At 37.0% G+C, this 21678-nt stretch overlaps 3 protein-coding genes across 4 annotated transcripts; 2 read left to right on the top strand and 1 right to left on the bottom strand.

The window, feature by feature from the left end:
* Positions 1–1819: 1819 nt before the first annotated feature.
* LOC135586154 (uncharacterized) lies at positions 1820–6455 on the bottom strand. The gene is made up of 6 exons (XM_065107155.1): positions 6246–6455; positions 4904–5275; positions 4669–4800; positions 2894–3066; positions 2572–2730; positions 1820–2469 (listed from the first exon to the last, which is right to left on the bottom strand). The coding sequence occupies exons 1-4, from the start codon at positions 6453–6455 to the stop codon at positions 2974–2976; spliced, it is 807 nt and encodes a 268-aa protein (XP_064963227.1). The 3' UTR covers positions 1820–2469; positions 2572–2730; positions 2894–2973.
* Positions 2271–2779, top strand: LOC135597816 (uncharacterized). Its single transcript, XM_065091342.1, has one exon. It carries the CDS (start codon positions 2271–2273, stop codon positions 2487–2489), a length of 219 nt encoding a protein of 72 aa, XP_064947414.1. The 3' UTR covers positions 2490–2779.
* Positions 6456–11282: 4827 nt separating the features above from the next.
* On the top strand, positions 11283–12438 carry LOC135612521 (homeobox-leucine zipper protein HAT22-like). 2 transcript variants are annotated; one of them, XM_065108918.1, is made up of 3 exons: positions 11283–11681; positions 11772–11851; positions 11952–12438. In XM_065108918.1, exons 1-3 carry the CDS (start codon positions 11367–11369, stop codon positions 12241–12243), a joined length of 687 nt encoding a protein of 228 aa, XP_064964990.1. In that variant the 5' UTR covers positions 11283–11366; the 3' UTR covers positions 12244–12438. The 2 variants fall into 2 exon arrangements, with proteins under 2 accessions (XP_064964990.1, XP_064964985.1); XM_065108913.1 differs by having other exon boundaries at positions 11283–11851.
* The last annotated feature ends 9240 nt before the right edge of the window (positions 12439–21678 follow it).

Raw genomic sequence — 21678 nt, 5'->3', positions numbered from 1 at the left:
GAATGACTTTTGGAACTTGACAAAGAATATATGAGTTAACTGTGTTCTTGGCTTTTCCAATTGCTTCTTTTTCCTCAGTTTCAGATATCTGAAAGCACCATATCTGGATGATGGTAAGCCCTGTTTTGCCTTCTTGATTGGTGGTTGTATGTTGTGTGTTGTGTCGACTACATTCTGGCTAACTACACTTGGGAGGCCCATGCAAATTAATGTGAAATTGCATTCTTTCATGTTCCTTATTTAATGGTTTGTGTTACCAAAAGAAGATCTCTCTATTGTGCCAATCTCAATCCATGCTCTGTCATCTCACAAGTCGATGGTGTATGGGGATGATAGCGGGTTGGATCTTTTTTCTCAATCTATGCATCCGATTTGGATGCTTTAATTTGGATAAGAAAATTTGTACTTCAATTGGATTTGGGTTTATATTTAGCCACATCAACACTAGGATTGAAGTTGGAAATTTCTCCAATAACATTTCCATTTCATAAATATTATACCACTTTTTAGGTTGATTGAATCACCTCAACAGACGTTGTAGGATCTCTCGCGTGCCGAATAAAACATTATGAGTGATTTAATCGTGCTAAATATTATCGTTGATGAACGATAAATGCTTTTTCTTTAATGATATATATATATATATATGTATATAATTAAAGAGTCATCATACAGAAAGAACATTAGGAGGAGGATCGTCACCTCACCTCACCACACCTTTCCAAAAATCAGTATTGTTTCAGTCTAACATTAGTGGGACCAAATTGTACTAGAAAATTTTCTAGAATAATTGTGATTCCCACCTAAATAGGAGATCATATATTAGAAAGAATTGCACTGTTAAATTGGATTAAATTGTCTCAAAAATCTTCTTCAAGTGACATTGCATATCATTCTTGGGGCTTTAGGCTTATACATGTGAGTAGTAGTAGTACTACATCGTCTCCCGAAAAGGGTTTCACTCTTACTATTCCTGTCTGAATTGGTCCCAACTTTTTACTCGCTACTCCAACCTCTCACCTACTTTGTCCCCCCTCATATATCACCATAGAGAGAGAGAGACAGAGAGTGTGTGTGTGTCTGTTGTAGAACAGATGCAAAATTGGGTGACCCCAACACCCATCCTGTTGTCCCCTTGCAAACTATTCGAGTTGCTTTCCATCGATTTCCTTTCGGCCAACCACAAAGGTTGTTCATTTTCCAAAAGTTTGACTACTATTGAATTATTTTTAGGACAACAATTCCAATAAACTAATATGATCATGGTAAAATAATATATGAGGTAGGAGATGAAAAATACAAAATGATATTTCCTATATTATTAAATTAATATCATCACCAAATTCCGTTGCATTATTCTGCTATTCATCCATAAAAAATAACTAAGATTATTGGAAAAACATTTAAAAAAAAGAATTCAATAATCTATACCATCCTTTATATATATATATATATATATATATATATATATATATATATATATATATATATATATATATATATATATATATATATATATATATATATATATAGTTTGGTTTGTCATTTCAGATCGTTTTTTCTTATTTTAATCAGATTTTAGAAACAAAAATAGAATAAATTCTTCCTCCAACTTTAAAGAGCATTCACACATATATACATACATACATACATATACAATAATAATAATAATAATCATAATAAATTACAACATATATATTATAATATACATAATCGATTGAAAGTATTTGTGATCTAAGGAAAAATTAATTTGTTCCCCAAAATTTTAAGAATAGTAGTGTAATTTAATTTATCCATACATAAATACAATAGAAACTAATTTGTGAGGAAAACAAATACCATAATAACTTACCCATGTATTGTATACATATATTTACATTTTAAGAATAACTTTCATCATATGAATTCTCTCTTTCTATTTCTCTCTCTAATGTGTGTCACACCTTTGCCTCCTAAGAAAGAATTATTTTAGGAGTTGTGAATAGAACAAAAAGCACAGTGAGGAGGCATCGAAAGATCCATGTGTGAAGTATGTCTCTTAGTGCCTCACATGCAAAACACTCCTCTAACGTCCGCTTCCATGAGGTAGGCGACAAGGCTTGCGCACCGATTCCTCCTCTCTTGCGTGTGTGCGTGTGGGCAAAGCGTAAAGCCGGAGAACGGATTCCGTTAAAGCGCTCTCGGGCGCATCCTTCATCACCTCACATCGCTGCGGGCGACGACGTCTCCATCTCCACTTTCAGGCGACGAGCAACGCAGCGGCGAGCGCGATGTGCTTGGCGTTCGTGTGCGGGGAGGAGGAAAAGGTGCTGGGGACGCACAAGGCGCCGGGGAGCTGCCCTTTATGCGGCGGCACGGTGATGGCCACGGACGTGGAGAAGGCGCTGCGGCTCTGCTTCCTCCCGGTCTGCCTCAAGACCACGAGGAAGTACTCCTGCTCCCATTGCGCCCGCCGCCTCGTCACCTACCCTGAAAGATCGCAGATTTAGCTGGAATCGGTCCTCAAAATCCCACCTTGCCTGTAAAAGTCGTAGCTTTACAGTTCTGACCACCCTGGCTGAGAAGTCTCACCTTGTAGCCTTTGATGAAGCTCCCAGAGCTGTTCTGAGACAGTGGAAAGAGGATGAAGATGCATGATAACGGCGTAGCGCGGAATCACCGGGTATAATAAGAATGTCGTGTAAACTGATAGCTGTTTCTCCTCTTGTTTCATGTTCTTCTCTCTGCTCTCTGGGGAAGAAGAACCTCAAATGATGAACTTAAACTTTCATGATGTGTACATATTTGTGTGCATTTCTTCTTCTTTGGCTTTGTCATCTAAGAGAGAGAGAGAGAGAGAGAGAGAGAGAGAGAGAGAGGATGAATCAACAATATATAAAAAGGCCAAGGTTACCTTCGGGTTGGGTAGGCGAAAGCGTTGCCAATGGGGGGGTTTTGCTCTTGGCGTTGTGGTTTCTGAAGGGAGATCGGGACTCATCCGACGGCTGATGCTCCACGGGACCTTCGAGGGTTAACCTGAATCGTTCGATTATGGCTCTTCTTCACATATAGTGCTGTTTCTGTTTTCTATTTAATCAAGTGAAACATTGTATCTGAGATTGAGATCAAGCAGCAAAACATTTTAGTAACACCTTATTGCTAATGTTTCCATATCTTTCTTTACCAAAAAAAAACCATTTCATACTTTATGATATTCCAAAACCAAATACAAAAGGACACAAAAAGTATTGCATAAAACATGACTTTGACTTATCCAAGCTGCTAGTGCAAATTGGAGTTCAGCTCAGTCTGGATTCAGCTTGCTCAGAGTATCCACAATCCAAGTTTGATCAATTCTTCCATGATCATGTACTTGATTTTGATATTAACATCATAAGAAAATCCTTCCTTATCTTTTGTTAGAAAAAACTTCTTCCCGTGTGAAAAGCGTCTCAAGAGGTTTACACAAGGATAAAGAAGGATAACAAAATTAAGTTTTTTTTGTCGATTAGAGGTGATCTAGTTTTCCATGCTACTAGGGTTAAACATTTGATAATAAACAAAAGCAAGATCAATTGCTATCTCCAAAAAATTTGTTTCAGAATCCATAATCTCCCAAGAAAACAAAAGAAACAATTTTTGGAGTATCCATATCACGGTTCAGTATCCATGTTGTGATATGGTTGTCCGTAGTTTCTCTTCAAAGAAAAAAAATATATAAAGACCATGATTTATCTTGAGTTCTTTAGGAAAAGCATCAATAATAGAAGTCTTTACGGAGGTCGATTGTGGTGTTGCTTAGTATATTACCCTTGACCATGATGTACGTTTCGTCTGGACCGATACGAAACAAGTAGTACGTATTGGTTTGGATGTGAACCAATATGCAGATCACCCATGGTCTGGTCCATCCATATAAAAAGGAAAGTGACCAAGTGATAACCCTAATCTTCTAGCGCACATCACACACCGTCGCTATGCAACACCTCCACCGTGCATAGCTATCTACACCTCTGCCACAACCTCAACTCTGCTTCTTCATCTTCTTCTTCTACCATCTCTCCTTCTCTTCCCCAGTTATCCCTTCCTCTTCTCCTTCTTTTTCTTTCTCTCTAAAATACTGATACACATCATTGTACCGACACATGGTACACCGGCACTAATTGGCCCAACCAGATCACCAAACCGGGTTTGGTATCCGAAAAAGTGATCCTTGTGTACTACAATCATGTAATATGATATTTTCATACAGAAATATTATACATATGTTTGTCAGTTTATATATCATTAATCTATTTAGCTCACAAAATTTATTATCTAAAGTCTAAACTATAATATCACATTAAATTGTTTCTTTTGGTTTAGATTTATGTCAAAACTGCAAGCAGAGCTGCTACAACTTATAATTATTAGGTTTGAAGTATACACAAGTGATTCAAATTTGGCAGATTATCCAAAGTGAGTTACTACTCAATTCTACTAACTTCAACCCACCAATGCAATTCTGAAAGCTTGTAATTTTTCTGTATGCAAAATTTCAACACAATGCAATCAAGATTGAAGGCAGAGCATATTGTTTCAATTTGAAGAGGAAAAGATGTAAAAGATAAGACTCGAATAATTGGTAGAATTCTTTGCCAACTTTGCAGATTATTTGCAAAGCTTAAGCTTCTTAAAGAAAGAGGCAACCTGAGACTTGGGGTACGGCCGGGTTGCGATGCAAGTAAGGAAGTCCTCCGGTTGCTCTACCCACAGCTTGTGGTCGATCCCTTCCTTCTTCAGCTTGTTCGCCAGGTTCCTCAATTGTGTCTCTCCCTTCATCTACAGAGTTACCTAAGAAAGCAGGCATCAGAAGAAGAAGAAGAGAAGGTAAGCAATTGTCGGCATTGGTCAAGGGCTCGTTGAGGCATTTCATCGAGCGGACCTTGTGCATGGAATCAAGGTTGCGGTCGGTGCAGCAGGCAAGGACGTCGGGGTGGTGGTGGAAGCCCTGGGCGACGACGCTCCCGAGCGGCCACGTGTCAATCAGGTCGCGCCGGAGCACCACGTACTGCACCACCACGTCGCCCCCCGGGGGATTACCCTCGCCAACGCCCGGCAAGGGAGAAGCGGGGTCTCCGGCGGGATCCGGCGCTGCTTCGGCGGAGGCGCTCATGTTGCTCCTCAGAGGACGGTGGAAGCGGGACACGCCAACCGTGGGCGGCGCGAGGGAAGAGGAGGGCGGGAAGAAGGCTCGGCGCCCGGGCGTTCGAGTCGAGGCCTCACCGAGCGTGCACCAGCGTTTCCAAAATGAACACTAATAACGAGAAGGCACGTGGCAAACAAATCAACATGCTCAATTTGTGTATCCGCCTCATCAAGTTCGTAACGTACGTGGCACCTCCTTATTCGTGAATTTACGTGACTCGTGTTCACTTGCCAACCTCTGAGCATGACTAACTCTTCAAAATGAAGAAAATAAATCCTAATATTTTTAGCTTTAATCTTAATTAGCTTAATTCTTGTTATTTAACCAAGGTTCAATAAATATTCATTAATAAAACAGATTTAATAGTGTATATATATACATTAATAAAACTAAACCCTAAAATAAACATCATAATTTTCCATGCATTCACTATATATTTATTATACATTACCGATTAAAACTTTGATTGGATGGTTAGTCATCCAAAAGCTTAATCTCAGTACGAGTAGGATAATTTGTAACTAAACATTGAATGAAATAAAAGAGGAATAAATATTTAATTCAAAATCATGATCAACCCTGAAATCAAGATGATAAGGATTTAATTGGGTGACAAATAAGCTTTGAAGAAAGGAACAGTATATATTAGGTTGTAACAATTACTATGAAGGATCAAAATGATCCCTTCAGTTGCACACATCCCAAGTGGCATGGAAACCGAGATGGTGAATGTAGTAGGCAAGCAGCTTGCGGTCCAAATGCACCAAAACAAACCATGTGTGGACCACTCTCTCTTGAGCTGTCCAAAACCTAGCTTCTGAAATACCTCAGCAATAATGTATATATATATATACTTTCTGATGAGGGATATGCTATTTTAGACTCTACTACATAAATGAACTGTATGAGAGATCTCACATCTTTCAGTGTTTCCTTGCATCAAGACATGCTTTGCAATATCTACAAATTGACAACCAGCTCAATCTCAAGTTCAGTAACACTTGGAGGCTAGTGATCACTATCACATTGTTTGTAACCTTATACATCAAATCATACTCTGAGACCAGCAAAGTTTTACCAGCAACAACACAGCTACCAGCTGAGAAGCTTCAGTCACATTAAAGGATGCAGATCTGTCACAATCTTGCAGTGATTTCTGTGTTGCTTTGATGTGCAAAAGTTTCTGCATGTTTGCTACATTGTCTCTAGGTTCCATAACATTCTGATCACCACCACAGTGCAGAGAATATTTTTCCCCCTCACATAGATCTGAAGGAGTGGGGAGCATTTCCTAAAAACTGTGGGAGATTGGTCTACAAAAAGAGAAAAAGATCTGTTGCATGTTGAATCCTAGTATCTCTCAGGTATCTATCAGGAAACATGGCACTGAAAACAAGAAGAGGATTGCACAACCAATCATGGATATCTTACAGAAAACTCGATCAACATCTTGAGACTATTATCTCATATGAAGAAACTTAATACTAGTAGGTGAGAGTTCAACATCTTGACAACATTTTTTAGGATATTGGTGTGTGTTAATGCAGCCTGTAGAGCATGTGGAATGGTTTAATGGATTAACACTAGCTAGCATTAATCAGCTACAAGAGTAGTGGTCTAGAAAAGCACAACCACAACTATCACCATCAGTGGAAAGGATCATCGGAAGGCATCCAATGCAGACACATTGTTTGGTACTGCTTTCTTGTTTGTATGTAAATGTATATTGTTTTACTTGAGCAAAGAGATGTTGTTGATTAGCACTTTGGAAAGAGGGACAAAAGCATAGTGGTGTAAGATGTACAGTGAGGGAAGACTTGCAACTCTTCCTCCTCTTTCTTTTTTTGCTCCATTCTTATCATCTAATCCATGGAGGCAGTGAAGTTTAAGGAGATGGGGACAAATATTGTCTTCGTTCTATGAGGATAAAATATTGTGTCACCTAGTTGTAGTAATGTATATATCATGGCATTAATTTTTCTGTATATGAGTATTGAATCTGCATGTAATAGCATCTGTTTGATGATTACTTTGATTGCTGATATCATTTGCAAATAGATTTGTCTGACATGATCACATTCACAACTCTCAAATTTCATGCAAATTTCCATATAATCAAAGACAGTAGTATTTACTGAGGCACAATTGCATGTTGGGGGTAAGAAGGCATTGGAGACGAACGTTATGTAGATGAATCATGGAAGGCCATACTGAAGAGATAAAGAAATGGAATCATGATATGCTCAATGTGAATGATATAGCCATGTCTATGGAACATCAAATAGCAGGATGGATTAGCAGAATGGACCACTCTGCCTCACAAGGGCTCTACACTGAGTGGTTGATCAGCATTCTGCCACATGAAACAGCGAAGCTAAGAGTTAAAAGGATGCCTCTTTCAGCTTCCACTCATTCTTTGCCCTTCTTACGTTTCCCTCTCGGTACTTTTGGATGCTTTCTCTTCCCTCCCTACCCTTCTCATTCCTCACAATCATTTGCATTCCTCTCTCTCTCGCTCTCTCTCTCTCTCTCTCTCTCTCTCTCTCTCTCTCTCTCTCTCTCTCTCTCTCTAACTTCAAAGACTATTTTAACTACTTTGCACCATCTAACCACATAATTCTGTTCTCTTCTTTTACCGTCTTGCCGAAGCCTCATCATCACCACCATCTCGGGTGTCTCCACGCCTGCTCTCCTCCTCTTCCTCCTCCTCCTCAGCCCCCCTAGTGGCCTACCTCTTCATACCGCCACCACCACCACCTCCTTAAACCTCTTTTGGGAGGGCCTTCCTTCCTCGTTTCCAGAAAGAACCCCCAACTATGGGCTTAGAGCTCGTCGACGTCCGTGAATTTCCACCACTTCCGGCGGTGCGGACGACCGGGACGGGCGACAAGCCGGTTGCAGAAGGCCCCTCCGAGTCTGGTAGCGAAGGAGAGGTGGAGTGCAGTACACCCAAGTCGGAAGAGCTTGAACCGAAGCCGGCAATGGTGTGCCCGCCAGCCCCGAGGAAGCCTCGGCCGGCCAAGAGGAAGCTCGGCCCGCCCCCGAAGGGTTACTACCCGGTCCCAAGCGACCTCGCGTCGGTCTTCGTCCCCCTCTCACGCCTACCAAACAAAAGAATTCGAGTGGGTTGATCTTATCCTTGTAATTTCTTTGTGTCCCCAAGACCAAGAAAACAGCTTCCTTCTTCTCTCTTCTCTTATCTTCTTCTTTTGTCTGAGAATAATAATGGTTAGTTCTTTGCATCAAGATAAGTAGACTTCTCCAAGGACTGATGCTAAGCCATTGTTCCAAGAGAATTCATCAGTCTTCTATGTGGATTGGTGAAGTTCTTCTTCCTCTTGGTCAATGTAAATTCTCTCATGTACTTGATCCAAATAGAGCATATTAATGTTAGATTCAAACTTGTTTTCTTGCTTTTTTTTCCTCTTAGAATTATCTCAAGGATTAGACACGAGAGCAAAGATGAGTACCCTCAGATCAGGGATTTAATCCATATAGAAACCTATTTATCTCCTCTCTTTTAGGCTTTCAGTGATCTACTGGTACTGATGGAAAGCATGCAAACTGTGTCTTCCTCTTTTTCTTCCCTTCCCAAAGAAATCTGCAGTTCCGTCCACATGTGTAGGCTTTCACTGCAAAATTACTTTAGCTTTCTGTCCTATAAGCAAGTAAAGTAGTGAATCTCTCTCTAGTTTCCTAAACATTGGGCTCTTCCAATTAAAAGAGTTTGTGGAGGAATAATATGGCTTCCAATCAGAAGAATTTTTGGTAACAAGAGCTTTTGGAGCAACATATGTTCTCCCAGTTAACAGCACCCAACACCTTAAACTAATCAACCATGTCAATTCAATCATGCTCTTAATCTGAATTAAGGTGCATATGCCAACTGAAAGAGTCTACAGTGAAATATGGTGTATGACCACCATGAGTGCACTCTTCAAAACCCAATTAAAATAACCTCAGATGTCTCTTATCATGTGAGCATGGTGTGGATGTATGTCCAGTAGAAAAGCACACCTCTTAATCAATGATTCAACTCCTGCAGAATTCCAATCTGAAATGCTACTCTCATCATTGTTCTTCATAGATCTGAGGTTCAATGTGTTAGTGTGTTGCATAAAGGTGTTGACATCAATGATTGAAGGGGTCAGCACATGGTAAGCAAGCTCTTCATCTCAACTCATTCCTATTCCCAGCTTTTTCTTTAGTGGTGGTGACTCATCGTTCTGACTTAGACAAAATTGTAGAAACACCAGTGAGCTCAAACCCTCTTAGGTTCTCAATCCAACAAGCAGACATGAAGCTTATGCTTCCCCACACCGAGAGAAGAATAAACGAAGAAGGGAACACTCTCTTGTGAAGGTGTTATCAGCAGTTTGTCTTCGTTCGGGATGACCAATTCTGAAAGAGACATTCTTCTAGTCCACCATCAGCAATATGGGAAATTATTCCCCTGGAGAAGTACAAGAAGAGAATCCCAAGAGGAAGAGAGAACAATACTGGGTTACTTTTTACTCTGGTAATTCCCAGTGTACATAGGATTCTGCTGTTCCATTATTATTCTTTCTTCCCTTCTGTCATGCATGTCGAGTGAAATGGAAATGTGAGAGCTAAAAGATTTCAACAACAGGTTAGCTCAATGCATTATGTGAATATACAAAAAGGACATTACTATTTAGGTTGTCAAAAAAGAACTTTTTGTAAATGTAAAAAAGATTTAAGTTTTAATTATTTGAAGGTAATATGTTTATCTTTTTCTTTTGCTGAAGTGAAGAACAAGAAAATCACTTTAAAAAACGTGAGACTTTCTGATTTATCATTATAAGAACATTTGATTTAAGCTGAATATCCAAAGATATTGCCTTCGCCAGTATGCTTTCATCTCCATTATTCTCATTATTCTCCTATCATGATCGTTCTATCAGATTCAATCGTGACAGAATGAATTCAATGAGACTCTTTTATATATATTTTAGGAAAGATTGATGTATGTAACATTATAAAATATTTATTTCCATTGAATCGATTGTTGAGATGGTCGCAAGTTAACTGACGGGCGAAAGAGTATGGTATCAATCTCCATTGTCAACATGAACAAATCATCTGCTACAGGCATCCATGTAGAGGCAGAAGGAAAATGGTGATCCATCTTCACATGACTTGACACACAAGTAAGATTAAAAATCTTGGAAACAGCCATCATACTTCTTCTGACTCTTCATTTCTTCCAGGCATTAGTATTCATCATTCCAGTCAAAAGGCATGACTTGTCTCCCAAGTTCCAAAAAGCCATGACATTTCTCATCCCATCCCCCCCTACTTTGAAGTCAACAGGGTTTGTGACTGAGGTTTGGTGTTGACAACCTTGGTCAACCTTCAACATTTAGACCCAAAACATGCTCCATTTCTCCAAGACCCTATTCCCACATCAGTTCTTCCCTTCCCAACACTGCACTAATTTCAGAAGCTTCAGTTGGTAAATGCTCATTATTGCTATAACTAATGCGATTGAAGAAGACATTAATACAATAATTAAAGAGCTAATTAAGCTCCTCAAGGGACCACAGTCCATCTCAAGACTGGTACACATATGTTATGATTGTGGCAAACATGCCTTTGGCTCATGAATCATGAGCAAGGACAAGGGGTAGTTCTTGCTTGGGAGTTAGGATAGCAGGGTTTGGACCCCAGCATGGGATCATTTTGCCAATGCCTGGGGTGCATGGATGAACTAAAATTGGTGGCAATCATGTGTTTGATAGCTTGAAATGGCTAGTCTTCTCTGGCATCACCATGAGGAGATGCAAAAGTACTCAGAAAAATGAGGACTTTAGCTATACAAGTAACAGCAAACTAAATAATGCTTTGCATATCAAATTAAGCTTGCAAGAGTCACAACCAAACGAGTACTTGAGTGGGGATGATATGATGGTACCAATAGCACCAAATCCTCACGGGAAGATGGATTCCCAGGAAAGTGCCAGGAAATTTAATGTGTTGACTTAAATGAGTTATTGAACATTGATTCCAATTGTCCAAGCAAATATCACACTCTTACAAAAGCTTTCAGTGCCTCATGCAAACGCATGTACTACCCCTCATTAAATCACTGGTAGAAAAAACTTCCCTTTCCTTTCATTATTTCCTTCTCGCTATAAAACCTTCCTCATTGTCTACTTTGGAACAAACATAGATTGGGATGGCAGAAGAGGAATGCAATACTAACCTCTCCCTTGCAATAGATGGTGGTCGACAATTCATGCCTGGCCACCGATCCAAGCCTACCCTTCATTTGCAGGTCCTGTTCCCACATCATCCGAAAGAAGAGGAAGAAGAAGAGCCAATAAGGATACCGAGATCGAAGAACACCGAAGAGGAGGAAGTTATCAGTGGCAGAGACAACAGTAACTGCAGCAATGACAAACTGTTTGGCACAAGAAAGAAGCTTAAGCTCACAAAAGAACAAGTAACATTGCTGGAAGACAGATTTAGAGAGCACAACACCCTTAATACGGTATCTCCTCAGTACTATCTCTTACATGATTGCAATCGATCGGAGTTTGTTTTCTGGGAAGAACTATGTATGGATTCCATCTGCATGCAGGCTCAGAAGCAAGATCTCGCTGACCGGCTAAATATACAAACAAGACAGGTGGAAGTCTGGTTCCAGAACAGAAGAGCAAGGTAATACAAACCCATGTCTGGTTCAAATGTTACGGATTGTGAGATACCTTTGCATCAATTAAGTTTGTAGCGTATCAGGGTCTGGACTGTATGCATGCAGGACGAAGCTAAAGAAGATTGAGGTGGACTATGAATGCCTCAAGAAGTGGTGTGAGAGCCTAAGTGATGAGAACCGGAGGCTGAAGAAGGAGCTGCAGGAGCTGAGGTCTGCAAATCCTGGATCCCCATTCTACATGCACCTTCTCAAGGCAGCGACGCTGACCATATGCCCGTCCTGTGAGAGGATGGCTGCTATTGGTGGTGGCGCCGCCGGAAAGAGCACGAGCGCCTTCGACGGCATGAAGGGCCAATTGGTGCCTGTGAAGAATGGGCTTCTCAGTCGACGAAACTAAGCCATAGGTGATCTCAGAATAACATGTTAGAATATAGATAATGATGTAGCACTTATGTCGGATTGAATCCAACTTTTGTGTATATATACTTTGTTTACTGTCTATAGACTTTTGATCGATACGATCATATTGCAAATTTTGATTGAAGTTCTCTCATGGTTGCATGTTTTATGAAAAGCAAAAGCAGTAATAGTACATCCATCCTGTGAAAGCCCCCACTAGTGCCTGAACATTGTATATGCCTTATGAAGCCAATGTAGGCATGCATAAGAAAGAGGCAATCATCCATACCATAGGAAAAAGAAAGCCAACTGAGTTGCCACACACACAGAGACACATATGTTTGCATCTATTAGATGCAGGTATACACATGCAATTATCTTTTCTAGAACTAAGAGAATTATAGTACCCGTCTGTAATTTTATTTTATACCATCTATTATGTACACAATAAAAAAAAAAAGCATAGTCAATCAATAACCGTCTTCTTCTCTAACGCGATATTATTATGTAAATGATGATGATTATGATAATAATAATAATTATTATTATTATTGTCGAAAATAATTTAGTAATAAGATTTTATGATATGACATCATTATATTTCTTTATCAAAATATCCATAATAAAATTATAAAAATACAGTGATTATGGTTTGACTAAGTTTAACTCATTTTTTAAGATTAAACTGATAGATTTTATATGAATTCAACTAAACCCTAACCATTCGATTTAATTTAATTAAATCCTATATTACTTTTTTATTTTTTTAAATTACCCCTCCCTTCACCTCTTCCACCATCTCCATCTCCTTTTCCCACTAAGTCAGTCACCCCCTCATCCTTCCCTTTTAACTTACTCCTCTCCCTTTTTGTCCTTGTCCCACTCTATCTCTACCTTCTCCTCCCACTCTGTCGTCTCCTTCTCTTTTTCCTGCACTTCCTCCTTCACCTCTCTCTTGGCTTCTCTCACTTTCTCGTCCTCCTCTCCCTCACCCCTCTTCAAATTCCACCTCCATCTCTATTTTTGGCCTTTCCTCTCACTCCACTGCCTCCTCTTTCTTTACTTACTTTTTTTCTCCTCCCTCACTCTCTCGCCCTTATCCACCTCTCGTCTTTCTTATTCTTTTTCCTTCCTCTATTGCTCTCCCCCTCCCCTCATCATCCTCTTCAACTACTTCCTCCTCCTAAAAATTATTCTAAATTCATCATCAAACTAAAAAAAGTCAAGTTATCCATAAAAATATGTTTATATATATATATATATATATATATATATATATATAATTATCCTAAAATTATTATAAAAATTAATCATAAAATTTTATATTTTATATTTTCTATAGTAACTTTGTTATATTCGAAATTGAAATAAGTTAAATTTGATTACTTAACCTATTTTAATATTAATAATTTTAAAATATATTTTTAGGACAATTAATTATCAAAACTTTGATAATTCTATTATGATTTGATTCTAACAAATTTTTATTAGTTTTTAATTTCATAATAAAATTATATAAAATTAATATTTTTTTATGAACGAGTATAATCTAAATATAATTCAATTGTAACACGAGTATAACTAGAATGTAAGGGATTCAACTTAATCTAACTTGATTCGACTGAAGGGATTTAACTCGAAATAATTTAATTTAGATTAAATCTACTCATAGATAGATAATGTTCGAAACACTTTTATTTAAGAGATTATCAATTAAAAAAAAAGAGTGCTCCTTGATAAAAACTAAATATATGAGTATCATCAAATAAAAAATTATTATTAATTTTTTAAAAATAATAATAATAATAATAATAATAATAATTATTATTATTATTATTATTATTATTATTATTCAGGCTGCCAACGGAAAACGCGGGCCGAGATCGCCAGGTTGGAGACGGCTGCTCTCCTCTTCATCGCCCTTTTCTCGAACCCCATCGCTCTTGGATCTATCTCCTCCTCCTCTTGTTCTTCTAATCTCTTCTTCTTCCTCCTCGCCAGTATCATCTTCATCTTGATCCTGCATTCTTCTTCTTCTTCTTCTTCTTCTTCTTCTCCATATCAAGATCCCGGTTCTTTTCGAGTAGGATCCTGTCGGCGTAGATCTTTAGTCCCCATCGAGGCTGATGGAACAGGACGACGGCGAGGCGGTGACGTCCAACGGGAGATCAGGGAATCCTCCTCATCTCCTCCTCCTCTCGGGTCGATCGCTCCCCGTAAACCTAGGAACCGTTCTTCCCTTAATCCATGTCCTCCTCCTCTGATCGGGGTCCTGCCGTTGTCTTTAAAGATGCCTTCAGTGGTGGTAGGCGCACCCCGATCGGAACTGCTAGACAAGCCGGTGATGGCCGACGAGGAGACCGGCGAATCCTCCTCCTCTTAGGTCGGTCCCCTCACAGTAAACTTAGGAACCCCTCTTCGCTTTGATCCATCTCCTTTCCTCCTCCTCTCCTTATCGGATTCCCGTTCTTGTCTTTCAAGATTGCTTTCGGAGGTGGTAGCGCACCCGATCGAGGCTACTGTAACACAACGACAACGAGTCGGTCGCTCCCCGTAAACCTAGTAACCCTTAACCCCTTGATCCACCACCTCCTCGTCCTCTCCCGATCGGGATCTCCGTTCTTTTCTTTCAAGATCCTTCCATTGGTGGTAGCACACCCCGATGATTACTGCTCGAACTCGACGACGACCAGCTGGGATTGGGTAGCGATGGCCCAGAAGAAGAGTGGTCGGTCCTCTCCTCTTTGATCTGTTTCCAGGCCTGTTACAAATTCCATGACCGATTTGATCTCTTCCACCTTTCTTATTGTTGTCCCTAACAATCTTTAGATCTTAAGAACATGTAGTTTCTCTCTTGGTTTTGATGCAGATCTCTTGTAGAATGTTCTCGTTTATGTGAGATTGTGAAATTACAGGAACAAGGTTCGATTGTATATGAATGGGAAGTCTGGCGCTGGTTATCACCTCTGGTTCATCTACTAACAACGAAGAATCTTTAACTTCAATAAGATTAGACAAGATTCATATTAGGGATTTTGTGAGATTAGATATATGGTCATGTTTAGTCTTTGGTAACCCTTAAGGCGTGGGATACGGCTACCAACCCTAGCGCAAGTTAGGTACCATAGGTTCTTGGGTAAGGGGAAAAATGGTAGGAGTTTATTAGGGTCTAGCGGTGAATTTTTTTATTGGACTCGGCAGCACCATCTTCAACTTTCTTTTGGCTTGAGTATGCCACATTTTACTGAAACTAGGAAAATATAGTCTACTCAAACTATTCTGCTCTAATATTTATTATATTGGATTCCTTTGATTTTTTATGTGCTGAAATTGTTGTGTGGTAATTGAAAATATTCAAGTGTCAAGATGGAAAAACTCACTTAAGACATGGTACTTCTTTTGTTTTCTAAATGGATGATGTTCTGCTAGGAACTATGCACATACAGTTGAGAATTTATTCAATCTAGCTTCTTTGTGCATGCTAAATCTGTCTTCCCATTTTCATTCTGTTTTGGCAGTGGCTGAATTTTTCATTATGTTGTAGTCTTATGTTTGACTTCTTCAAGCGCTTACTACTGGAACACTAATCTTTAGCATATATCTTAATACCTTGAGATGTACACACTGTTATGAAATCTTTATGCATTATGCGTATTGTCCTGTTTTTATCAATAATTTCAGGTACTTTTTCTTTATGGTAAATATCACGGGTGGTGCATGGAATCTCTTGGTTATGTATTTATACACAAAATTGCATTTCATTAACTGATTTTTCACTTCTTTAATTTTTCCCAAGGTTCATAAATTTTCAGGTAGTTTCTCGGTTAGTGCTTGTTTATAGTGCTTTTTTTTATGTATAACTATCCTTATAAAGTTTGAAGCTAGTATGTCTATCTTGCGAGCATTAATATAGCATATTTGTGCCTCCAAATATTAAGATGCTTTACATATACCCTTCCCATTAACATCCACTTGAAAATCTCAGGTTAACTGCTTTTGATACGTGATTAACACTACCTAGTTTGAATTAGAATATATATAAAAGATACCTTGAGAGATGTTAAATAAAATTTGAACTAACAATCGTAGGACAATCTGTTAATGGCGATTAACTACAAGGATACATGGGCAAGTTTTTTTTTGTTTTGTAATGAAAAAGAGGCCTAAAATTAAATTTAAAGTAATTGACTTTTGAAGGATATTTATAACTTTACCTTTTCTTATATTTTTTGTCAAATGATGAGAGAGCGGGAGAAACCTTTTTTTCAGCATGAGGTCAACAACAAGAAAATTGTGGTGACTTAGAACATTGGTGTGGCTAGTGTTTCATTATTTGTTATCTTGATTTAAACTTGTTTCTCAAATGGAACAAATATGGTATTGGATTTGATTATTCAAAGTGCGTTAAATTGATGTTGAAACCATGCCTAGTTTATGATAGCTTTTCTAATTATTTGTTTTATAAATGATGCAAAACTCTTAACAATATTATTTCTTTGGATGACCTTTGACTAATATATTTTGTTGTGCGACTAAACTCTAGCATTTCAAGGTCAAAAACATTCGTTTCCTTAACATGAAGTAATGACCAGTAGCAGCATATATATAAATGTTATTATGTTGCAACAATGGAACATTCTTTACTCCACTGGCTCATGGAATATTTACAGTTGTAGTCATCTTTATCACTAATAAATTTTAGCCTAGACTAATGTCATTTTGATTGGTGCAATACAAAAAGGTTTATTTCGTATGATTAGCATGCAAATTTAAGCACCATATATTAGCATAGATGTCATCAATGATAAGAATCTCAATTCAGTGGGAATATAACAAGGTGTTTGGATTTATCTTAATTTGAAAAAAAATCCAAGCTCTCTCTCAAGAAAGTAACACGCATCTTGAAATACAAGCTAAGCACAAATTTATTGATAAATTTGATTAAAGTGTCAATATAAAAAAAAATTGAAAGAAATGAGCTTTTGCTAGTAGAGAAGAAGAAAGATGGAAAGGGAGAAATCAGATGGAAAGGAGAAGAAAAGGGTGGGAGGCATGCAGGCGATGCTCTACATACTGTTAATCACAGACCAGGATGGATAGGCCTAGAATTGGATATGCCTCGGATGGTGAGTGTAGCAAGTGGGCGATTTGGGTGATTCGTGTTGAACAATGGAACATTCACTGGGATTTGTAAAATGCCACCGTAAGAATTCATTAGATAAGAAAAATTACTAATCATTAAAAGTAAGTAGGAAGCATCCACTAGAATCCAAAATTTTCTTTATGTGCTTGTTAGAAGAGGTAACAGGAGTTTTACTTGTTGCTGCTGTTTGTTGTGCCTTTGTTATGCATTTTCTCCCCCATTGTCTTTTTTTCTCTCTAACTAAAATCAAAACAACTTCCTTCTTAGGCTTTTATTTGTTAACAATGTTATTGATTCAATGTTATTCCACTTAAGTGAAAAATTCCAGAAGAACTAGGAAGAAACTGCAATGCGAGCAAGTATGGGAATATGTTTATAATATATTATCTAGTTAGAGACGTCTCTAGCATTCCAATTTGAAGTTTTTATCCATAACGGGTGTCCTTGTTTTAGAAAATTGTCTTTTTTAAAATGCCTCCAAGCATATCTACCATATTCGTCCGAGCTGTGACATATGTTCCATGTCTTTTTTTGTCCTGAGTCTGTCTCTTGCTGACTTCTAAAATGGTTGTTTTGCTTGTTTATTTCAAAGGGATCCAAAAGCTAGTTTTGGCATACAAACTGATGTTTTTCTCATTTGATTCCTATACTGATTGATGTTTTCCTCTATGTGACAACAACGTAGGATCGTCATGTACATTTGAATCGGTGTTCAACTGTTTCTTATTTTCTTGGTGCATGTAAGATTAAAAGGGACTTCGATCTGGTGTTTGTTGCCCTAAATATTTATAAACTCCTCCAGATTATAAGGAAAAATAGTAAATAACAGAATTTTAATTCACATTTTTCAACTAATTTAAAAACTTAAATATTTTAAATTTATAGGATCAAAATTAAAAGTGAAATAACAATTCTAAATATCATGAATATAATTTTAAATTTAATGCTTTTCAACTTTCGAAAATTTTTGAATAAATTTAAATGTTTAGTTTATTTTCAAAACAAGCATTTTGAATAAATTTGAATTAGTTTTTCTAAATTTTGGGTAAACACAATTTTTAAATTAATTTTTTTCGCGAATTTGCTTAGAGTAAACATGTAAAAAATTGCAAATAAAATATCAATCATAATGATAATATGTTATTTATTTTACTTTAGTTTGTTGAAAATTTTACCAATACGAAATGTTTATTTTTTTAAATAAAGTGAATTTTTTATATTCAAAATCTAGATGGATTCCACATTTTAGGGTTTGATATATCTAGAAACTTATCTTAAAAGTTATTTTAAGAATTTATTTGAATATTTGAACATTATTTTAATAATAATTTTATTTAATATTTATAATTTATTAATATTCATTTGGAGTCGTTCGCTAGAGCTACCGGACTGCCAAGGAAGACGAGAACTACAAAACAAAATGTCCGAAGAGAAATTATGACTAAAACTAAAATAAAATAATTTATAAAGTATTCATTTGTAGCTGTTCGTTTGCGAAAAGAAAAAACTTCTGGAAGTGTTTTCTTTAAGGTCTTCAACCAATTCAGGCAACTTGAGAAGGCTAAGGGTATGACCAATTTACGAGAAATAAACTGCCTATGCATAATCTCCTATCATCACCAATATTTAGTCATCAGTAACAATGCCCAAACTGATATACTAAACTATAATATAGTATATATATATCCCAAACCTCAAAAATATTAGTATTCGATTTTTTATCAACACCATCAGCAGACCAAATATGGTAAATAAGAGTGCACAACAATAAGAAAGAATAACACAAACACAAAAATAACAAATGTTTGCAACAAAATTTTACACAATAAGCAATAAAAGTTACAAAACATAAATACATGATAAGTAGACCAAATCATGGCATGGAATAAAGTCATGAAATTAAGCATATGGAAAGTAGAGATTTTATGTAGTAATACCATTCATCAAAATTTCAAGATAGCAAACTTAATATCTAAAATGTTAGAACAAACTAAAATTTATGTTTTCTAAAATCCAATAATATTAATTAAACTAAAATTTTAATAATTAAAAAAAAATCACTGTTCCAATGCATTATCTTATTTTGAAACTAGTAGAGTATTTACAATTCTTATTATAATTCAAGTCTGATCTAAAGTTCTGACAGTAACACAAACCTGAAATGTACTTTTGATCTTTAAACTTGAAATATTTGGCTTAAGTGACTGTAACATATTTGAGATTAACAGTATAAATATCTTTCTTCATAAGCTTAAGGATATTCTTGGTGGAAGCATGCATTGTCCTCCAACCTCTACTATTGCAAAGCCCAGGTGAGTTGATTGATGTATGTAATCTTATCCCCACCACACGTAGAGAAGACTCTCTCTCCTTGACCCAAATTTGGTCACCCATAATGAAAAGAATAACTTAAACATGTCCTCTAGTAAAATAAAAATTAAAATTAAAAGGAGAATTGCATGATTTAAAATGGCCCTCAATGTGATAAATCGTTTCCATTAAAAATAAAATTAAAGGTTACTTTATTTTTCTTTCATATATGTCGACTTTATTGAACTAAAAATGCGAAGAGTCATGGGCCGATCACCAAAGGATGCTTGGTAACATAAATAAACAATGGCGTTCACCAAGCTGCTAAGAATCCCTTAAAACATAAAGAAAGCTAGGAATCCAATGGAAGGGGTCCAAGATTTAGCATTAAGCAACAATGCATGAACAATGAACGTGCAACATAGAGAGACTTGCAAACTATTCAAGAGCAACAATTTTATAGCTCATGTTAGACCAAAATCATAACATCAATTGCAATATGGAAGCAAATATTTGTTGCATGCCATGTCTAGCAACAGACAGCACTAACTAAGATGAATCTCAATGGTTTGTGAAAAATGATAAAAATAAATGATAACATCAATGCAGTACAAACCATGTTTTCTCAAAATCAGTAATAGGGGGGGGTCACTATGGCTCTAAATTCTTCATAAACCTAAAATCCTTTGGGGATTGGACACCAACTATAAATAAGAATCTGAAATATTTTAACACAAGGATACTAACAATGAACTAAGAAACATGTCAAAAGTAAAGAGACCAGATTAAAATACAGCTTAAGAAATCTTTAAAATGCAAAACACAACAGAAAAAAAATCATAAGTTTCAGAGCAATGAACTTTGATGCACTATAGATGAAGTCTTTACCAAGTCATGGATTACAGTTCCTTCAATCATAAGTATGAATCTGAAACATGGTAACACAAGAAAAATAACAATCTAACCAAGAAGAATTATGTCAAAAGTAGATAGACCTGAAGATGGATCAAACTACTACAGCATGTGAATTTTGTGAAATGCATAAGGTGACAAACAGAAAGAAACAAATTATGCCTGGGTTTTGATTAGGACTTCAAGGCAATAAGCACCCATGCACTATCAATCAATCTTTACCAATCAACTATATCTAAAAATCTGAAACATGGTAACACAAGAAAATATGCAGTCAAAGGAGATTGAGTAAACTGCAGCATATGAAGACCATAGCAAAAATCCAAGGTGTCAAACGGAAAGAAATAAATCGGGTGTAGGCTTCGATTAGAGTTTCGGAGTAGTGAACATCCATTCACTACAGATAAAATCTTTACCAAATCAGAAATTAGGGTTCCTTACAGCTTTGTCTGCATCAACTATATATATATATATATAAGAATATGAAACATGGTAACACAATAAAATTAAAAATCAACCAAGAAACATGTCGAAGTACTCTAAAGATTGATTAAATGACAGCATATAAAATAAGTCTGCGAAAATACTAAAAGATCATCAAGGCAAAAATCCAAGATGATGATTAAAAAGACATGATCAGGATCAAGAACAAACCAACTCTTATGAAATCAGGGATTAGGGTTCCCTGTAGCTCGAAATTTCTTCCTAAGGCCAACAATATATCAACGATTAATAAGAACCTGAGACATCGGAACACCAGCAATCTAATAATTGATCAAGAAACATGCCAAAGTATGGAGACTTATAGAACTATATTATATGAAATTTATTTAATAAAAAAGAAAGAAATTAGGGTAATTGATCGTAACGCTTTTATCAGGTCAACCAAGATTAAATAAAAATAAAAAATTAGGATCATGATTGCATAAAGGTTTAAAATCTTGACATATCCACCTAAGCGATAAAAGGATTTGTAACCTCAGTAGTTCTTGGCCCGAGGATGATAGCGTCAACGTAGACTTGGACCTTCATCATGGTAGTTCGACTATCGCCCTCATGGATTTCGAT

The sequence above is a fragment of the Musa acuminata genome, chromosome BXJ1-2, assembly GCF_036884655.1.
Source record: "Musa acuminata AAA Group cultivar baxijiao chromosome BXJ1-2, Cavendish_Baxijiao_AAA, whole genome shotgun sequence".
Lineage (NCBI taxonomy): Eukaryota > Viridiplantae > Streptophyta > Magnoliopsida > Zingiberales > Musaceae > Musa > Musa acuminata.
This window is presented reverse-complemented; position numbering and strand designations above follow the sequence as displayed.